The sequence below is a fragment of the Ipomoea triloba genome, chromosome 9 (genome assembly GCF_003576645.1).
Source record: "Ipomoea triloba cultivar NCNSP0323 chromosome 9, ASM357664v1".
NCBI classification, from domain to species: domain Eukaryota; kingdom Viridiplantae; phylum Streptophyta; class Magnoliopsida; order Solanales; family Convolvulaceae; genus Ipomoea; species Ipomoea triloba.
The window spans coordinates 2,482,808-2,497,937 of NC_044924.1; the positions used below are offsets into that span (position 1 = coordinate 2,482,808).

Genomic DNA, 15,130 nt, shown 5'->3' on the forward strand with positions numbered 1-15,130 from the left:
AAATTGCACAATCATAATTACAACAAATGTCAAAACATTTTTCTTTTAAATACATTATAGTGTATTTTGATAATAATGTTCAAGGTGCACAATCAGGTATCGATGATTGTACAATCAGACATTACAATATGTACATAAGTAATTAAAAGTTTCGCACTAGGGATAGTGGCCACTTGATCATAATCACACACACACAAGGCTAAGTTCTCGTGTCTGGTGTGGTTGCACAATTAGGTATGCAAAAAACTCATCAATAGTGTTAGGAAGCGCACAAAAATGATATGCACCACAAAACGCCATACACACACAAAAGGAAATGCACCATACCTCACAACACCGAATGGTGCGTTTATGAACAATGTGTAGTATGTTTATGCGTCTAATGGTGCATTTCATGGTGATGAGTACATAATGGTGCATTTTGTGGTGCATTTCATTGTCGAATCGAACAGTTGTCATCCCCAAGAGTAACGTTAATTATTCGGGTTGAACATATGGAGAAAGTAAATAATATATATATTTTGTAAAAATTATGAGTGTTTCAAAAATTAAATATAAAATTTAAATCATTATTTTTTAAAGGAAAATTTGTACTTTTCCTCTATAAGTTTGTAAAAGGGAAAATAACTTTCTCCAAAAAAGAGAAAATCATTTTTCAAAAAATCTCATATATTCCAAACACTAAAAACCCGAAAATAGAGGTGATTTTCCAAACGCACCCTTAACAAAAAATGATTAAAAAATAAAATTCCATCGTCAGCTTTATCCTCTTCCGCCACATACTCGATGAAGCTCCCATTTATGGATTCCTGCTCTCAAGCCCTCTACAGTTCATCTTCTCTCAAGTCAAAGGCATGTACCTCTATGTATTTATATTGACTGTATAGTTATACGAACACACCTAGGTTATACACAAGTGAATATTTATATGCGATGTATATATCGTTTGCAGTTGAGTTGTAGCGTGGGTCGCCTTCAACGCTTTTGTCAATCCAGGACGTTGGTAACAATGTCTTGCGATAGTACGAAAATCAGAGTTCCGCACGTACTCACCGTTGCCGGTTCGGATTCCGGCGCCGGCGCCGGAATTCAGGCGGACCTCAAGGCTTGTGCGGCGAGGGGAGTCTACTGCTCTACGGTGATCACGTCCGTTACTGCTCAGAACACTGTGGGAGTTCAGGTAAGGAATGAATTTTGAATGATCAATGTTCATTTGGAACAATTGCGGGCGTTAGTTTTCGAGTACTTGACTTTTTGCTTCACGTGAGCTGTGGAATTTCATGTTTAGGGCGTGCACATTGTGCCGGAGGATTTCTTGGCGGAGCAGCTGAGGTCGGTGCTATCTGATATGCATCCTGATGTTGTAAGTGTATTAGTATGCAGATACGGCTACTTGTGTCCATAATCTTTTAATCTGCATGTGGATTTTGAGAAGAAAGAAGGATTGCACTATGCAGTTAAGTATGTATTAGTTATATGATACAGACTGGATAAAATGGAAAGTCTAAATGGGATTCATATTCTGTTGTAAATTTCAGTCTCCCATAGTCCCATGGATTCTGAGTGCATGCTGAATGTAATTGTGCATTTGAGATCTGTATATTCAAATATCAAATAATAATAATCATTACCTAGCACCTTCGCCAAATGGTTTAGGATCCACATACTAAAGCCTCAATTCGTTGCTATGGAAATTCTCAACTTGGAAATTATTTAGGTGAAAACAGGCATGCTTCCTTCAACTGGCATAGTCAAGGTCCTCTGTCAGAGTCTTAAGGAGTTTCCAGTTCAAGGTACACTCTTTCTTGTTGCAATGAGTAATCTTCTTTCTGGTTTGAACTGCATTTGCATTTGGGTTGAAACATCAAATTCCTGAAGACAGCTTTGGTGGTTGATCCTGTTATGGTTTCTACAAGTGGGCACACATTGTCTGGTCCTTCAATCTTAGATAGCTTTCGGTATGTTGACAGAACATTTGTAATTTTAACTTATGCATCTCTTCATTATCCCGCCAATAACTTGATGTAATCATAACTTTTAGTTTCCTCATAATAGGGAGGAACTTCTTCCCCTGGCTGATTTAGTGACTCCAAATCTGAAGGAGGCATCTGCTTTGCTTGGTGGTGTGCACTTGGAAACATTCGATGACATGCGATTTGCTGCTAAATCTATATATGAATTTGGCTCAAGGTTAGACTCTACTTACATAAAGCTTCTTTTATGATAATCACTTTTCTATATTTTTCTTGTGCTAAAAATCATTTGAAAATACCCGGAAGAGTATATAAATGGATGAAGGTTTTGCTTGCAGGAATGTACTTGTGAAAGGTGGTGACCTTCCTAGTTCACTGGATGCTGTTGATATATTATACGATGGTGGGTCTGACATTTCTTGGGAACCATTGCTATGTATTTTTTTGTCATGTGCTCAACTATGTGAGTTTTTGTGCTTTTGCTCATCTTGAATCTCATTTTTCCCTCTTTCACTTGATATAGGGAAGGAATTCTATGAGTTTCAGTCCCCGCGCATAAGAACAGCAAATACTCATGGAACTGGTTGCACGCTGGCTTCTTCTATTGCAGCTGAGTTATCTAAAGGTTCTCCAATGATTTCTGCTATTAAGGTAATTGGCTACACATTTTGGGGTTTGGAGGGGCTTAGATTAGGATTTAGGAGTGTCTTGTAGATCTATAACCAATGAGAACCTAGCTTACAGCAGTTTAGCTTGGCAGGTGACATAAACAAATTGGCTCGCTTATTTCATGTCATTTTCCTTTTTTGAGCTTGGCTTCTTTTACTATCCAAATGTTCAAGTTCAGAATCATGTTCAGCTTGTTAGTGTAAATGATCTGAGCCCCTTGATAGATTTGAATTCACAACACAAGCAATTGCTATAATTGGTTTTGAGGTGGTGGATGCCTGATTTGAATGGGAAAGGAAAAACATAAAAGTGAAGGACTGATCTGTCTTTGGATGGCCAGATATGAAGGGCAGGAAAGGATTAAGAGAATGCAGCCTATGGTGACAGGATTGGCTGCATGATGATTTCTCAAAAACAGAGTAAACTAAAAGGCCGATTGACAAAGATCAAAAGGCAATGCTCGTAGCCTTGTCATCAGGGTCAAGTGAACAAGGTAGAGAAGTGGAAAAATAAAATGCCGGGGGGGGGGGGAGCATAATAAGAGTGGAAAGGTTTGAATCATTAACTTCATTTTACCTTTGGAGGCAATAGGGGGTAGAGATTCTAATCCACACCTAACACCAGGCTTGTATCATTAACATCATTTAACATATTACACTTTCTTGGCCAGACTCTCATAAGTAGGTAGATGTGAAAATTTATTTCACTACATTCATGGAATGCATTTCATTTCATTTCATTTGACCTTTATTCCTTTTGTCAAACCAAAATTTCTACCTTCAACAGGTAGCTAAACGCAGTGTTGAAACAGCCTTGAATTACAGTAAGGATATAGTCGTTGGAAATGGTTGTCAGGGTCCTTTTGATCATCTACTGAAGCTTAAGAGCAATGCAAAGAACTTAATTAGGCTGCATCCTTTTGATCCAAGTGATCTCTTCTTGTACGCTGTTACAGATTCACGGATGAACAAAAAGTGGGGGCGTTTAATAACGGATGCAGTGAAAGCTGCCATAGAAGGAGGTGCCTCCATCATTCAACTAAGGTTGGTTGTGTATTTCATTATCACTTATTACGTTTTCGTTCATTTAGGTGCCTCATATGGAATTTAATCCCTGGAGTTTCTTTTAACTCACCTTTGCTATTGTTTGATCTTTACTTGCTATTGAAGGGAAAAGGATGCAGAAACACTCGACTTTCTGGAAGCTGCAAAGGCATGTTTGGAAATATGTCGACTTCATGATGTGCCTCTATTGATAAATGACAGGATTGATGTTGCTCTAGCTAGTGGTGCTGATGGCGTGCATGTTGGCCAGTCTGACATGCCTGCCCATGTTGCCCGAGCTCTTCTTGGGCCTGACAAAATCATCGGTGTATCATGCAAAACACCAGAGCAAGCTCATCGAGCATGGGTAGAAGGGGCAGATTACATTGGCTGTGGCGGTATATATCCAACAAACACAAAAGAAAACAACCGGACAATCGGTTTGGATGGATTGAAATCTGTATGTCTATCTTCAAGATTACCAGTGGTGGCAATTGGCGGAATTGGCATCTCAAACGCGGAGGCTGTAATGGCATTAGGAGTCCCGAATCTGAAAGGCATTGCTGTTGTATCTGCTTTATTCGACAGGGAATGCATTGCTACGGAAACGAGAAAGTTGCATAAGGTGCTGACTGAGTCGGCCGCAACAGTAAACTGAATGCTAGAGTGGACGCAATCAGAAACCTCTCCGTTTGAATTTCATATTTTTCCTGCAATCTAAACATTTTTTCTTCACTTGGGGGTAGTATTCAAGAGCTAAAACAGACCATTGGGTATGTCTTTTTCGATGGTTGTAACAAATATTTATTTAACATTATTATAATTTTAAGCTGATAAACATTTGCTCCGTTATTTAAACTTGACGTATTATGATTATGTAAGATCAAGTTTTTGTCCTTGAAATTATACTCCTTACAAGGTGAGTGTGGCATGGCCGCATGGGTCATGACTCATGACTTTATTTATTTAATTTCAATTAGTATTTCAAAGATTGCAAATTAAGGTCTGCTCAAAACACCTCGTAATAACAGAGAAAAATAAAAAATAATAAAGATTACAAATTTTACAACAAAAATAAATAAATAAAATCCGCACCCCTTTCAAGTTTCAAGAGTGACTGCAACTAATCTTGGAGCGGCAATAATTTAATTATTTTTTTTTAAAAAAAAAAGCAGCATTGTAGAGTAAAGTCCAAAGCAACGACTAATAAAACTTATATATAATTCAATTTACACACCACAACAGATTAAAAGTCATAACCAGTTGAGTTCATACTCCTAACTCTATCAACCCCAGAGATGGGGGCTTCACAAGCCTCTCTTTCTTTGACGCAAAAATAGAAATTTACAATCTTATTAAACTCTGCGCCTTCAAATCAACCAAAGTGTACACAACCATTCAAATATCAACACTCTAACAAGAGCACCGAGATTCGGTGCTCTTCTCGTTCTCCTCCTCAGGACACGCGCACTTCTCCACTTTCGTGTGCCTGCTTCACTTGCCTGTCATATTCATCCTCTTCTGCCTCCTCTTCCTTCTCCTCATCCTCTTCACCTCCCCACCCGAACCCCCCAATGGAACGAGAAGCCGGAGGAGGGGCCTTGGCTTCTTCCACAATCTTCATTATGTCCTCCGCGCTTTGAAGGGAAGATGTCGGGTTTTCTCTCCTGTAATAGGCCGCTTGTGCCACTTCCGTTAATTCCCTTGGCAAATTCTTCAAGAACCAGGGGTGAGTCTTGATGTCTTTAATCGTAATCCTCTGCAAAATAAACATACAACTTAGAAAGGCATATCAAAGTCAACTATGAAACCCACCATAACTTCACGAAATACTTATCATCTTTCTTGTTATGTTAAGGATGCCAAAAAAATCACTCCAAGAGAGCTAAATCATGATTCCGGGAAAGTAGCAATATTGTCACTCAGATAAAATTTTAAATCCAGAATGGCCATTCTTGCTCTAGACCTATGGGCTATGGCTCCTATGGACATCCATGTAGTTAGAAGTGCTACAATTAGTCTATATTTATAATTCAGAACGCAATCTGATATGTATGTGTGTAAACCAAATAATAATTTCCAATCCCAAATAAAAGTAGCTAACTACCAATTTTATACAGGCAACAGTAAAGTTGAGAGAGAAAGAGAGTACCCTTGATGGATTTGCAACAAATATTCGGGAGAGAAGGTGCCTACAATCTTGTGATATATGGACGTAGTCAGGAATCTTGTACTGCACACTCATTATACGCTGGAGAAAAACACCCACTTATAAATATAGCTCAGGAAGCAATTCCATAATTTACACATAAACAGCAAAATTACGAAGGCCGCCTTAGCGCCTTGCAATAGACAACAGCTAAGGGGAAAAAGCTCACTTGAATAGTTTTCCTGAAGTTCTTGGGATCTTCCTGGTCTTCGAAAGGGTAGGCACCAACCAGCATCACATAGAGTGTTACTCCACAAGACCACACATCTGCAAGCTGAACAAATATAAACAACAGTGAATAAGTCTTGCACGGTGAAAATAGATCATACTACCCCATACCAACATGCACATACAGCAGAAAAGAAGAATTTCCAAAAGGTATGGATCACAATCACTCAACATTTAATATTGACTCGAGCTAGTTCGTATTCCTACGGTCCTCCCAATCGGTGATTCCTTTGTAATTATGAATAGGAAATCCACCTCCTTCCAAAAAAATGAAAAGGTAAAATGATGGCATCTATATTTGGCAAATATGCATTAGGCCTCGTGCTTCCACCAAAAATTGGGGAATACCAACAATTATTAATATATAGAAGAATCACATATATGCAACATTTGTTTACCTTGCCATCATACTCTCTGCGAGATAGGACCTCGGGGGCAATATAAGCTGGAGTACCAACAGTAGATTTTGGTCTCGAATGCAGCAGAGATGACTAAAACAGGGTAATCAAAACAATGTCAGCACCTTGACTCCTCACATCATATATTGCCATGAATTGCTTAAATACCTTAGAGTAGCCAAAATCACAAATCTTAAGACGTGGTGCTGCACTCCCATCCAGTAGGGTATTCTCCAGCTTTAGGTCCCGATGACATATTTGCTGCAGACCAAGGAAAATCTTAGGATGAATGATATCCTCCCCCGGAATAAAAATGAAACATCAATAGTGCCATTCACATATACACAACAACTACCCACAAATATAACATACCAAAGAGTGACAGTAGCTGACTCCTGAAATAAGCTGCTGGAAGAAGTACCTAGCCTAAATTAACATATCATGAAGAGGGAACTATCACGTTACTGTCAAAAGCAATATGAAACAAACTTTAAACTTTCCTCTTCTTTACAGAGTTGAACTTTGATAGAACTGCATTACAATTTACAGAAACAGAATAATGTCTGGAAAAGTAATGCACCTCGTCTTCACTGAACCTTCCCGCATTGCAGATTCGTTCAAAGAGCTCTCCACCTGCTGCATATTCCATGACAATGGCAAGATGAGTAGGAGTCAATACGACCTGCATCAGGAACAAAAGCAACAGTTCGAGTAGCCATGTCATTAACACTTCGAGTTTTCACATAGATGAAGAGTAACATGCAAATAGATCAAATGCAGAAGCTCACCTCCTTGAACCGAATTATGTTTGGGTGTCGCAGTGATCTATGGTTTATGATTTCCCTGGCCACATTCTCATCAATCTACATCCTCAAAGTACATCTCATTACCAGATTATAGAATAAAAGAGTAAGCCAATATGCTATTCATGAAACACAGAAGAAATTAAAATAAGCTTTATGCAAGATCTCTATGACAGAACCTAAAACGGTACAGTGGTAAATGACATTAATGAATCTACGATCAATCAACATTCAAACACAGGAATTTTCAACACACACAACCAAAAAAAAAAAAAAATCAAACACAGGATAGATACAATAAGACGATGGTTCAAAACTGTAAATTACGCAAACCTTAAAGCCTCTTTCTATGTACTTCATGGCCACAAGCTCCTTAGTCTCCTTGTTCCTCATGAGCCTCGCCACGCCGAAATTCCCGGAACCTATATCCTTAACAAGCTCGTATTTCTCCATTTCTTTTTCAGTTTTTTTCTGCTCCTTTTTATCTTCTCTACACAACAAAATCTTAACCTAAGCCCGGTAAACACTCGGAATTGAACTTCAATTCATGCATGCCCAACCACAACAACTCCAATCGAAATCGAAATCTCTACAAAACCCACCAACCCACACACTGAGAAGAGCTAAAGCTTGAAAAATATTTCTTTTTTAAAGCAACCCCCACCCACAAACTCAATATATACGGGAATTATGGATAAATTCAAGAATCCCGAGCAGAATCACAGCAAGAACCAGCAGATTTGCTGGAAGCTGGCAAAGAGCAGATTGGGATTTCGCAGCGCTAGGAAGCTAGGGTTTTCTGGGATTGGGATATGGCGAAAAAGGTGTGATCTTTGGAAGGATACTAGTGCGAAACGGGGCAAAAGTGTGAGAATATGCAGAGATTTGGAGTGAAGCAAGGAATTTTGAAAGCTGTAGTGAGCGTGAAGACGGGGGTTGGCTGTGCCGTATGCATGAGGGAGGGTAGTGCGTTTGAACTGTAGGAGAGAGGTGGATAGATTATGTTATTGCAGCCTATGGGCATCATATATTATAATGGAGAATAAAACATTCCATGATTGATACTATAATTAATTAGGAAAAATGATGCCAAACATCTTGTGCTCGAATGATATGTAGTGACTCTTTGTGTTTTACCTGGTTGAAACAATTGAATCCTTACGTAAAAAAAAAAAAAAAAAAAAGTTTCACTCTAATCTTTTAAATGGACTAAAATGTTTAATTGGGTCTAAAATTCCTTAATTAGTAAATTAGTGTAGCACGGGACTGACACGTGTCTATTTTTTAATTCTTTATTTTTTTAATGAAATTTTTATTTTGTAGTTTATTATAATTTATTTTAAACTTTTAAATTATTAGATTAAACCGTCACCGACTGTTGAATTGAAGACAATCGATGATTGTTTCCTTCTATAGATAATCATGACTGTTCGGTGACAGTTACAGATGTAAAGAAAATGATGGTCATGACTGTTTGAGACTGTCATGGTTGTCATCCAGATGTGAACCTCGAAAATGAAGTTCAATTTTTGACTATTTGAAGCGAAGGCGGCGGCTACAGCTGTCGCCCTTATTTCAAAGAAGATCTTGCAAATGATTATGCAACATCCAAAGCGAATTATAACCACATTCAATCAAAAGCGTACTCTAAATTTCAATAGATGCAAGAGCCAACAAATATATACATAAAATTAACTAAATAAACAATATTTCAAGAAATCCAACACTTGAAAACGTATGAACATTTAGACATGTGCGCGCACACAATATATATATATATATATATATATATATATATATATATGAACACATATAAAATAAAATAATAATTACTTTTAAACCATAAGCTAAGTTATATAACATTTGTTCAATTGTAGTGATTGCTTACTAATTGAATTTGCCACTTTACTTTTTAAGTATATTGAAAATTGAATACAACAAAACAAAACTTAATGTATGTAACGTGACAACCTCACATATGGGTAGTTGCTGCAAACACGAGCAAATGCTTTAAAGACGGTGATTAAGGTCATGCAATGTAAGGGTAATTTCAATGAAGATTTGTTTGGTACTTTTTAATTAATTTGAAGAGATCGAGTGTTTATGTTTGCCAATAATGGATTGAATTTTCCAGTAAAGAGAAATAAATAAGCATGCGAAAGTATAATCAAACACATTGTCAATACTTAGTGAACGTACAAGAAGTATAAACCTAAATTCACAATGACTATTGTTTTAATAAAGAAATCATAAAGTCTACATGCCAATCCAATCCATTTGAATTGTGATAAAGAAATAGTATTGGAGTTCAAACATCTAGTCAACTCATAAATTAATTTATTAAAACACCTTGTTAAGGACTACAACTCAAATTGTTTTTAACAACTATAGTCACATTAATAACATAGCAATTGACATCTCAATCACTCCCCATCATACAAAACTTTCCATGATGCCACCTTCAAGTCATTTTCAATATTTTACATTTCAATAAATTTTATTTTTCAATTTAGATGAATCACACTAAATTGTCAATAATTTCACAATCAAAATGATTACGATATCTACTTAATAATATGATTTATAAGTTTAGACACCCTCACAGTCTTCTTGATTCCAGAGAGTTGTCACTTGTCTATATTAATCTTGATTCTAGACAATTGTATATTGTTTTCTTTTATTTATTTTGTTCAATTGACAATATTTATAAAAATTTCCAAAAATGGTTGGGCTATAAATTGGAATAGTGTACGATGCAAGGGCTAAACTTAAAAGTCAGAAAGTATAAGGGTAAAATATAAATTTTGATTTCTATTGGGGTCATAGTAGAATTTCTTAACTTCCAAGGTATAAATAGTGTGCTCATCAACAGTGCTCCGGCTACTTTCTCGCGACATTTCTGGATTTCTAACAAAACAGAAACTCCAAAACCCTAAACCCTACACCACTCCTCAGTGTATCAAACTCCTCCTTCCGGCCGGCCGTCATCTCCACCGCCGTCAGCGATGGCGCTCTGCCACCTCCGCCTCCGCCGCGCCGTCTCTCTCTCTTCATCGATACTCAACCACCATCTCCACCACTCAAGCCTCATTTCCACGATCCCTTCGGTCTCTGATACGCCTGCTCTGTCCTCCATTGGTTGCACCTCAAGCTCAAACGCTATCCCTCAATTTCCGTCTCAATCGAGGCTCTTCAGAGCGTCGGCGATCTCGTTGTCTTCGAGGTCTCGCTCTTTCGACCGGAATCCAGGTGACGAGGAGATCGGCCCCGACACTATCCTCTTTGAAGGATGCGATTACAATCATTGGCTGATTACTATTGATTTCCCCAAGGATCCGGCCCCCACCCGCGAGGAAATGATTGAAACGTACATTCAGACTGCCGCTAAAGTTTTCGGAAGGTCATCTATCCCCTCACCCCAATCGCAATTTACGTACTCAATGACTTGTTTATGATATACTGTTACTTGTGTGATATTTTATTTATAGACTGACTTATTACATTTAAGGATTGGTTGCTTTCTACAGAACTGTTGTCTTGTAATGAATTAACTAGAAAAATTAAATGGATGGATAGGAGAACTACAATTTATTTGTGTAATGATGTCAGTGGAGTTTTAAGTACATATTTTAAATGTTTGAGGATATTGTGCAAAACAAGCAAAGTGCAGTGTATTGATATTCAGGGGTGAACATTGATAGCTGAATTCTGATATCAAAGAAAATTATATTTTGAGGGATTTATATGATTAATTAACATGGATTATAGTGAAAGTCAATAGTTAAACCATAACATGGATCATTTGCCATCTATTTTTGGTGTCATTCTTTGGATATCTTGTTCTTAACTAATAGAAAGGCGTTTATATACTTAAACTCAGATCTACAAATGTAATGCTCTGAGGTATGTGGATACCCAATTCATGGAATGCATTATAAACTGATACTGGACTTTGATATTTTATTAACCTGCTAGGATTATTTTTGTATAACTGAATGGTTTCAGTGTGGAGGAGGCTAAACAGAAGATTTATGCATTAAGCACGACAACTTACCAGGGTTTTCAGGTCTTATGTTCAGAGGAAACATCAGAGAAGTTTAGAGGTAGGCAAATTTTGACTGTCTTTGTGGAAAATGATGAATTTATTTCTGTTTGGATCTGACTTTTTTGATTCTATCAGGTCTGCCTGGAGTAGTCTTCATACTACCAGATTCTTATATTGATCCAGTAAACAAAGAGTATGGAGGTAGAAATTATTACTCCTTATTTACTGGCATCTTTTTTGTGTGTTTACTATAATTGTGTACAAGAAAGATTGTAGTATTTTGTGGCCTTTATTGGGCTTGCTTACATTTAGCCTACTATTAGGTGACAAGTATATGAATGGAGTGATTATAGAGAGACCTCCGCCCGTACAGTATGGGAGACAAGGACGTCGAAATCCGAGGAGTAATCAATCATATCAACAAGGCAACTCAGGATATGATGGCCAGAGATCGAGGAATTTTGGTCCACCACAGGGTCCACCTCAACAGAACATCACACCACAGGGTCCTCCCCCTCAACAGAACCAAGGGCCACTGCAAGGCCATTCACCTCAACAGTACTACAGCCAACCACAGGGTCCTCGACCTCAACAATCATATGGTCAACAACACTTCCCTCAGCAGAATTACGGTCACCAGCAAAATCCTCTGCCTCGGCAGAACGTTGGCCCAGAGCACAGTCAGCCTCAGCAGACTTATGGCTCACCTCAGACTCCACCTTCCCAACAGAGTTATGGTTTCCAACAGAACTATGGTGCACCAGGAAGTCAAAGAGGTTCTATGCCAGTGCGCAATGGCCCTGGTGGATTGGATAACTATCAGGGTAGAACTCAAGATCAGGTTCTTTCTCAAACTGATCAAAGTGGTTATGCACCTAGGGAGCAGAGGGCCTTCCAAGGAGAGAATCAAAACTATGGCCAAACCCAAGGTGGACATTTTGGACAAGGACTAACTGGAAGCCAGTGGCGTGGAACTGGACCTTCCTTTGGGCAGAACTACCCAAATTACGGAGATCAGCAATTCTCGCCCTCGGAACAGAGGAATGTACAAGGGGATGAAAGGTACCAAGCACCCACGTGGAGGGCAGGAACTGACCAAGTATGATGTCTTTCCTTTCATATCTTTATATTTGTTTCATTCTAAATTCTTTTCTCGAAGTCAAGGATAAAAGCATTAAGTGTCCAGTTAAAAGACCTAAGTCACGCTTTCCTCACCCAAGTGAAATGCAATATTTTAGAGTAAAAATCTTAGTTTACTTTTCAACCTTTGAAATTCTAAATTCTGATGTCTGGATGATGTGCAGTCAATTTTTGCCAAATTAGGAAGAATGCATGATAGATTGATAGTGATGCATAACTACCAACTGAAGGACTTAGTGATAGAGTCATTAGCTAGTTTAATACTCCGTAACAATTATGTGGACCTTCTAGTTTGAAGGTTCAAGTTCTCTTCTTTGTCCATTTACTCCATTCCTCGTTTGATGTTGATGGATTCTTTCTTTCACAATCTTGCTTTACTGATAGGAACTAGATTATTACTCTTGTTTCAGAACTCATATCTATGAACTCACTTTTATTATGAACTAGGAATGACAATACCAAGTAATGAGCAACAGAAGTGCAAATTTTCTTTGCTAGTTCATTGCCTTGTTTCTAACAATTTTTGCATTCAAATTTGCAGGGAAGAAATTAAAGATTTTGCAAGAATTCAAACCTTGTGATTGCAAAATGAAAATTTTCAAGTGTTTAAAATGGTAAATCTGTTAGCCTGTTTAAAGGAGCCCAAGGGATTCAGCATCTTGATGAGAGTTATGTAAAATCATGGCAATGCTTCCATTATCATTTTGGTGGAGTTTTAGATGGAATAGTGGTGTTCTCAAGAATAATGCCCATTAGTTCTACGGATTGTTCTTAGTTTTGAGCTTGTGAATTATAGACATTCTTAACTATAGTAAGCAATTATAGACTAGAATTTTGCTTCCAAATGACTTCTTGATTGGTATTAATTAAATGTCCATAAACAGAAGTGTACTAAGTTGAATATTTTGTTATAATTGTTAGAAATGTACGAAGTAGTAGATTAATGGTTATAAATGCTAGAAATCGAATCTTATAATAATGTTGACAGTTGAGTCAGAATGGGCTTTTGAATTTTGAACGGCGTTATTTAAATGATAGGTAGTAAGGCAATTTATTGCGTGGATTACAACAAAAAGTACATTTTTAATATACTAAATAAAAGTATATTATTCGTGCACTGAAGGTACATTATATAAAATACAGAGTAATATATTTTCAGTATTTAAATAATGTATTTTTTTTCAGTATTTAAATAATGTATTTTTTTAAAAAATATAATGTACATTTTTTTTGAAAATAATATTTTTAATATACTAAAAGTAGATAATATAGTTTATACAATTGTGCTGACCCACACAATAATGATTGTAGGTAATAATAGATAGAGCGGCCAGTACAATTATTCCAACACTATGAATTTGATGGATCCACTCGAGGCATTGGGCATTGCACAGGACTGGTCCCTGTGAATGGATGCCTTGTTGAAGCAAGCATGTGTAAAGAATGCTCCAAATGAGTAGTAGTACACAAGTGCTAGCCATGTCTGCTTATACGTTCTTAGATGTTGTGAGATGAAATAAATCGTAGAATGTGTTTCAGTGACTTGAGATTTAAGTGTTTTGTTTGTTTTTTATTTTGTTTTGTTTTGTTTTGTTTTTTTTTTTTTAAGTTTATTTCTTTCAGGATGAATCTATATTCACATTCAACTATTTGACAATTGCTCGGGAGCCATGTGTGCATATATGATATGTTGTTTGGTGGAGGTGGGGATGGGAGGAGAGGCCAGGCCACACACGCACAACACAAAGAGGTTAGTGATATGACACAAAGATCTTTTGACAGACAAATACTGATTTAGGGATGTGAATCAGACCAGGTGAGAGATGAAAGAAAGGGGCAAGTGGTGAGGGGTCCCCAACCTATAGCTGGCCCCCTCCCCATACAAATTGTGGTTGTTGCTCATCAACTGCCCACTTCTCCTCATCTTACTGCCCATCTCTTCTAAATTTATCAACTTAATTACACCCATTATTTTTCACCACCTATAATCATATTTTACATTTTTTTATCATTATTTTGTTTTAATGTATAGTGTGTGTCTATGTATATTTGCATACGACATCATTTAATATTTCTATTATTGTAAGACTAATCCAAATTCGACTTAAATAGCGCTTATAGGATTTGACTCTTACTCCTAACTCAAAATATATTGTTCGATCTATTAAAAATAACAACAAAATATAGATCAAGTCAACCCGTTTAAAAGTTGACTTGCATAATGTCAGGTAAACGTGTCATCATACCAACTCACTTTTACATAACAAAAAATTTACTAGTTTGCTATATAAAAACTTCATTCCTCAAAGTCTAAAAAACCCACAAATGGCAATCTTACACCCATTGCTTGTAAAAATGGTTTTATTTTTTGATCTTGCTGAGACATGTAAGTAGTCAAGTAGGTAACCTGCAAGTTAAATTGGTTGAACCTATTTAACTCAAGAGTCAAACAGACCGGGTTAGTTTGACCGTAGTTTTATGGGTCACTATCAATTGTTCAACACATCATCAAATCAAACCCTTATTGGTATTCTTAGTTTAAGTTTATCAATTATCTTAAGCTGATTTATCTTGTTGTGATTTTTTGTCAGTTAGAATTACAATGTAAAATTTATCCATTAC

At 37.1% G+C, this 15,130-nt stretch overlaps 3 protein-coding genes across 3 annotated transcripts; 2 read left to right on the forward strand and 1 right to left on the reverse strand.

Annotated features, from left to right (window-relative positions):
- Positions 1-768: 768 nt before the first annotated feature.
- On the forward strand, positions 769-4,548 carry LOC116028654 (thiamine biosynthetic bifunctional enzyme TH1, chloroplastic). The gene is made up of 10 exons (XM_031270430.1): positions 769-852; positions 953-1,180; positions 1,289-1,363; positions 1,718-1,793; positions 1,883-1,958; positions 2,056-2,190; positions 2,312-2,376; positions 2,497-2,624; positions 3,429-3,685; positions 3,812-4,548. Exons 1-10 carry the CDS (start codon positions 787-789, stop codon positions 4,341-4,343), a joined length of 1,638 nt encoding a protein of 545 aa, XP_031126290.1. The 5' UTR covers positions 769-786; the 3' UTR covers positions 4,344-4,548.
- Positions 4,549-4,865: 317 nt separating this feature from the next.
- Positions 4,866-8,329, reverse strand: LOC116028655 (serine/threonine-protein kinase SRK2A). Its single transcript, XM_031270432.1, has 9 exons — positions 7,657-8,329; positions 7,309-7,383; positions 7,101-7,202; positions 6,893-6,946; positions 6,689-6,781; positions 6,521-6,613; positions 6,064-6,168; positions 5,838-5,936; positions 4,866-5,444 (listed from the first exon to the last, which is right to left on the reverse strand). Exons 1-9 carry the CDS (start codon positions 7,774-7,776, stop codon positions 5,142-5,144), a joined length of 1,044 nt encoding a protein of 347 aa, XP_031126292.1. The 5' UTR covers positions 7,777-8,329; the 3' UTR covers positions 4,866-5,141.
- A 1,891-nt stretch (positions 8,330-10,220) lies between these two features.
- LOC116030654 (multiple organellar RNA editing factor 1, mitochondrial-like) lies at positions 10,221-13,462 on the forward strand. The gene is made up of 5 exons (XM_031272965.1): positions 10,221-10,723; positions 11,329-11,426; positions 11,504-11,569; positions 11,692-12,467; positions 13,050-13,462. Exons 1-5 carry the CDS (start codon positions 10,329-10,331, stop codon positions 13,059-13,061), a joined length of 1,347 nt encoding a protein of 448 aa, XP_031128825.1. The 5' UTR covers positions 10,221-10,328; the 3' UTR covers positions 13,062-13,462.
- The last annotated feature ends 1,668 nt before the right edge of the window (positions 13,463-15,130 follow it).

Bases quoted from the DNA above. Each gene is read 5' to 3' on its own strand.
- LOC116028655 (XM_031270432.1), bottom strand. From the start codon at position 7,776: ATGGAGAAATACGAGCTTGTTAAGGATATAGGTTCCGGGAATTTCGGC. The intron at 7,203-7,308 runs GTGAGCTTCTGC...TTCCTGATGCAG, and splicing joins ACATAATTCGGTTCAAGGAG to GTCGTATTGACTCCTACTCA. The intron at 5,445-5,837 runs GTACTCTCTTTC...TTTATTTTGCAG, and splicing joins TTGTTGCAAATCCATCAAGG to AGGATTACGATTAAAGACAT.
- LOC116028654 (XM_031270430.1), top strand. From the start codon at position 787: ATGAAGCTCCCATTTATGGATTCCTGCTCTCAAGCCCTCTACAGTTCA. The intron at 1,364-1,717 runs GTAAGTGTATTA...GAAATTATTTAG, and splicing joins CTGATATGCATCCTGATGTT to GTGAAAACAGGCATGCTTCC. The intron at 2,625-3,428 runs GTAATTGGCTAC...TACCTTCAACAG, and splicing joins CAATGATTTCTGCTATTAAG to GTAGCTAAACGCAGTGTTGA.
- LOC116030654 (XM_031272965.1), top strand. From the start codon at position 10,329: ATGGCGCTCTGCCACCTCCGCCTCCGCCGCGCCGTCTCTCTCTCTTCA. The intron at 10,724-11,328 runs GTCATCTATCCC...GAATGGTTTCAG, and splicing joins GCCGCTAAAGTTTTCGGAAG to TGTGGAGGAGGCTAAACAGA. The intron at 11,427-11,503 runs GTAGGCAAATTT...TGATTCTATCAG, and splicing joins AACATCAGAGAAGTTTAGAG to GTCTGCCTGGAGTAGTCTTC.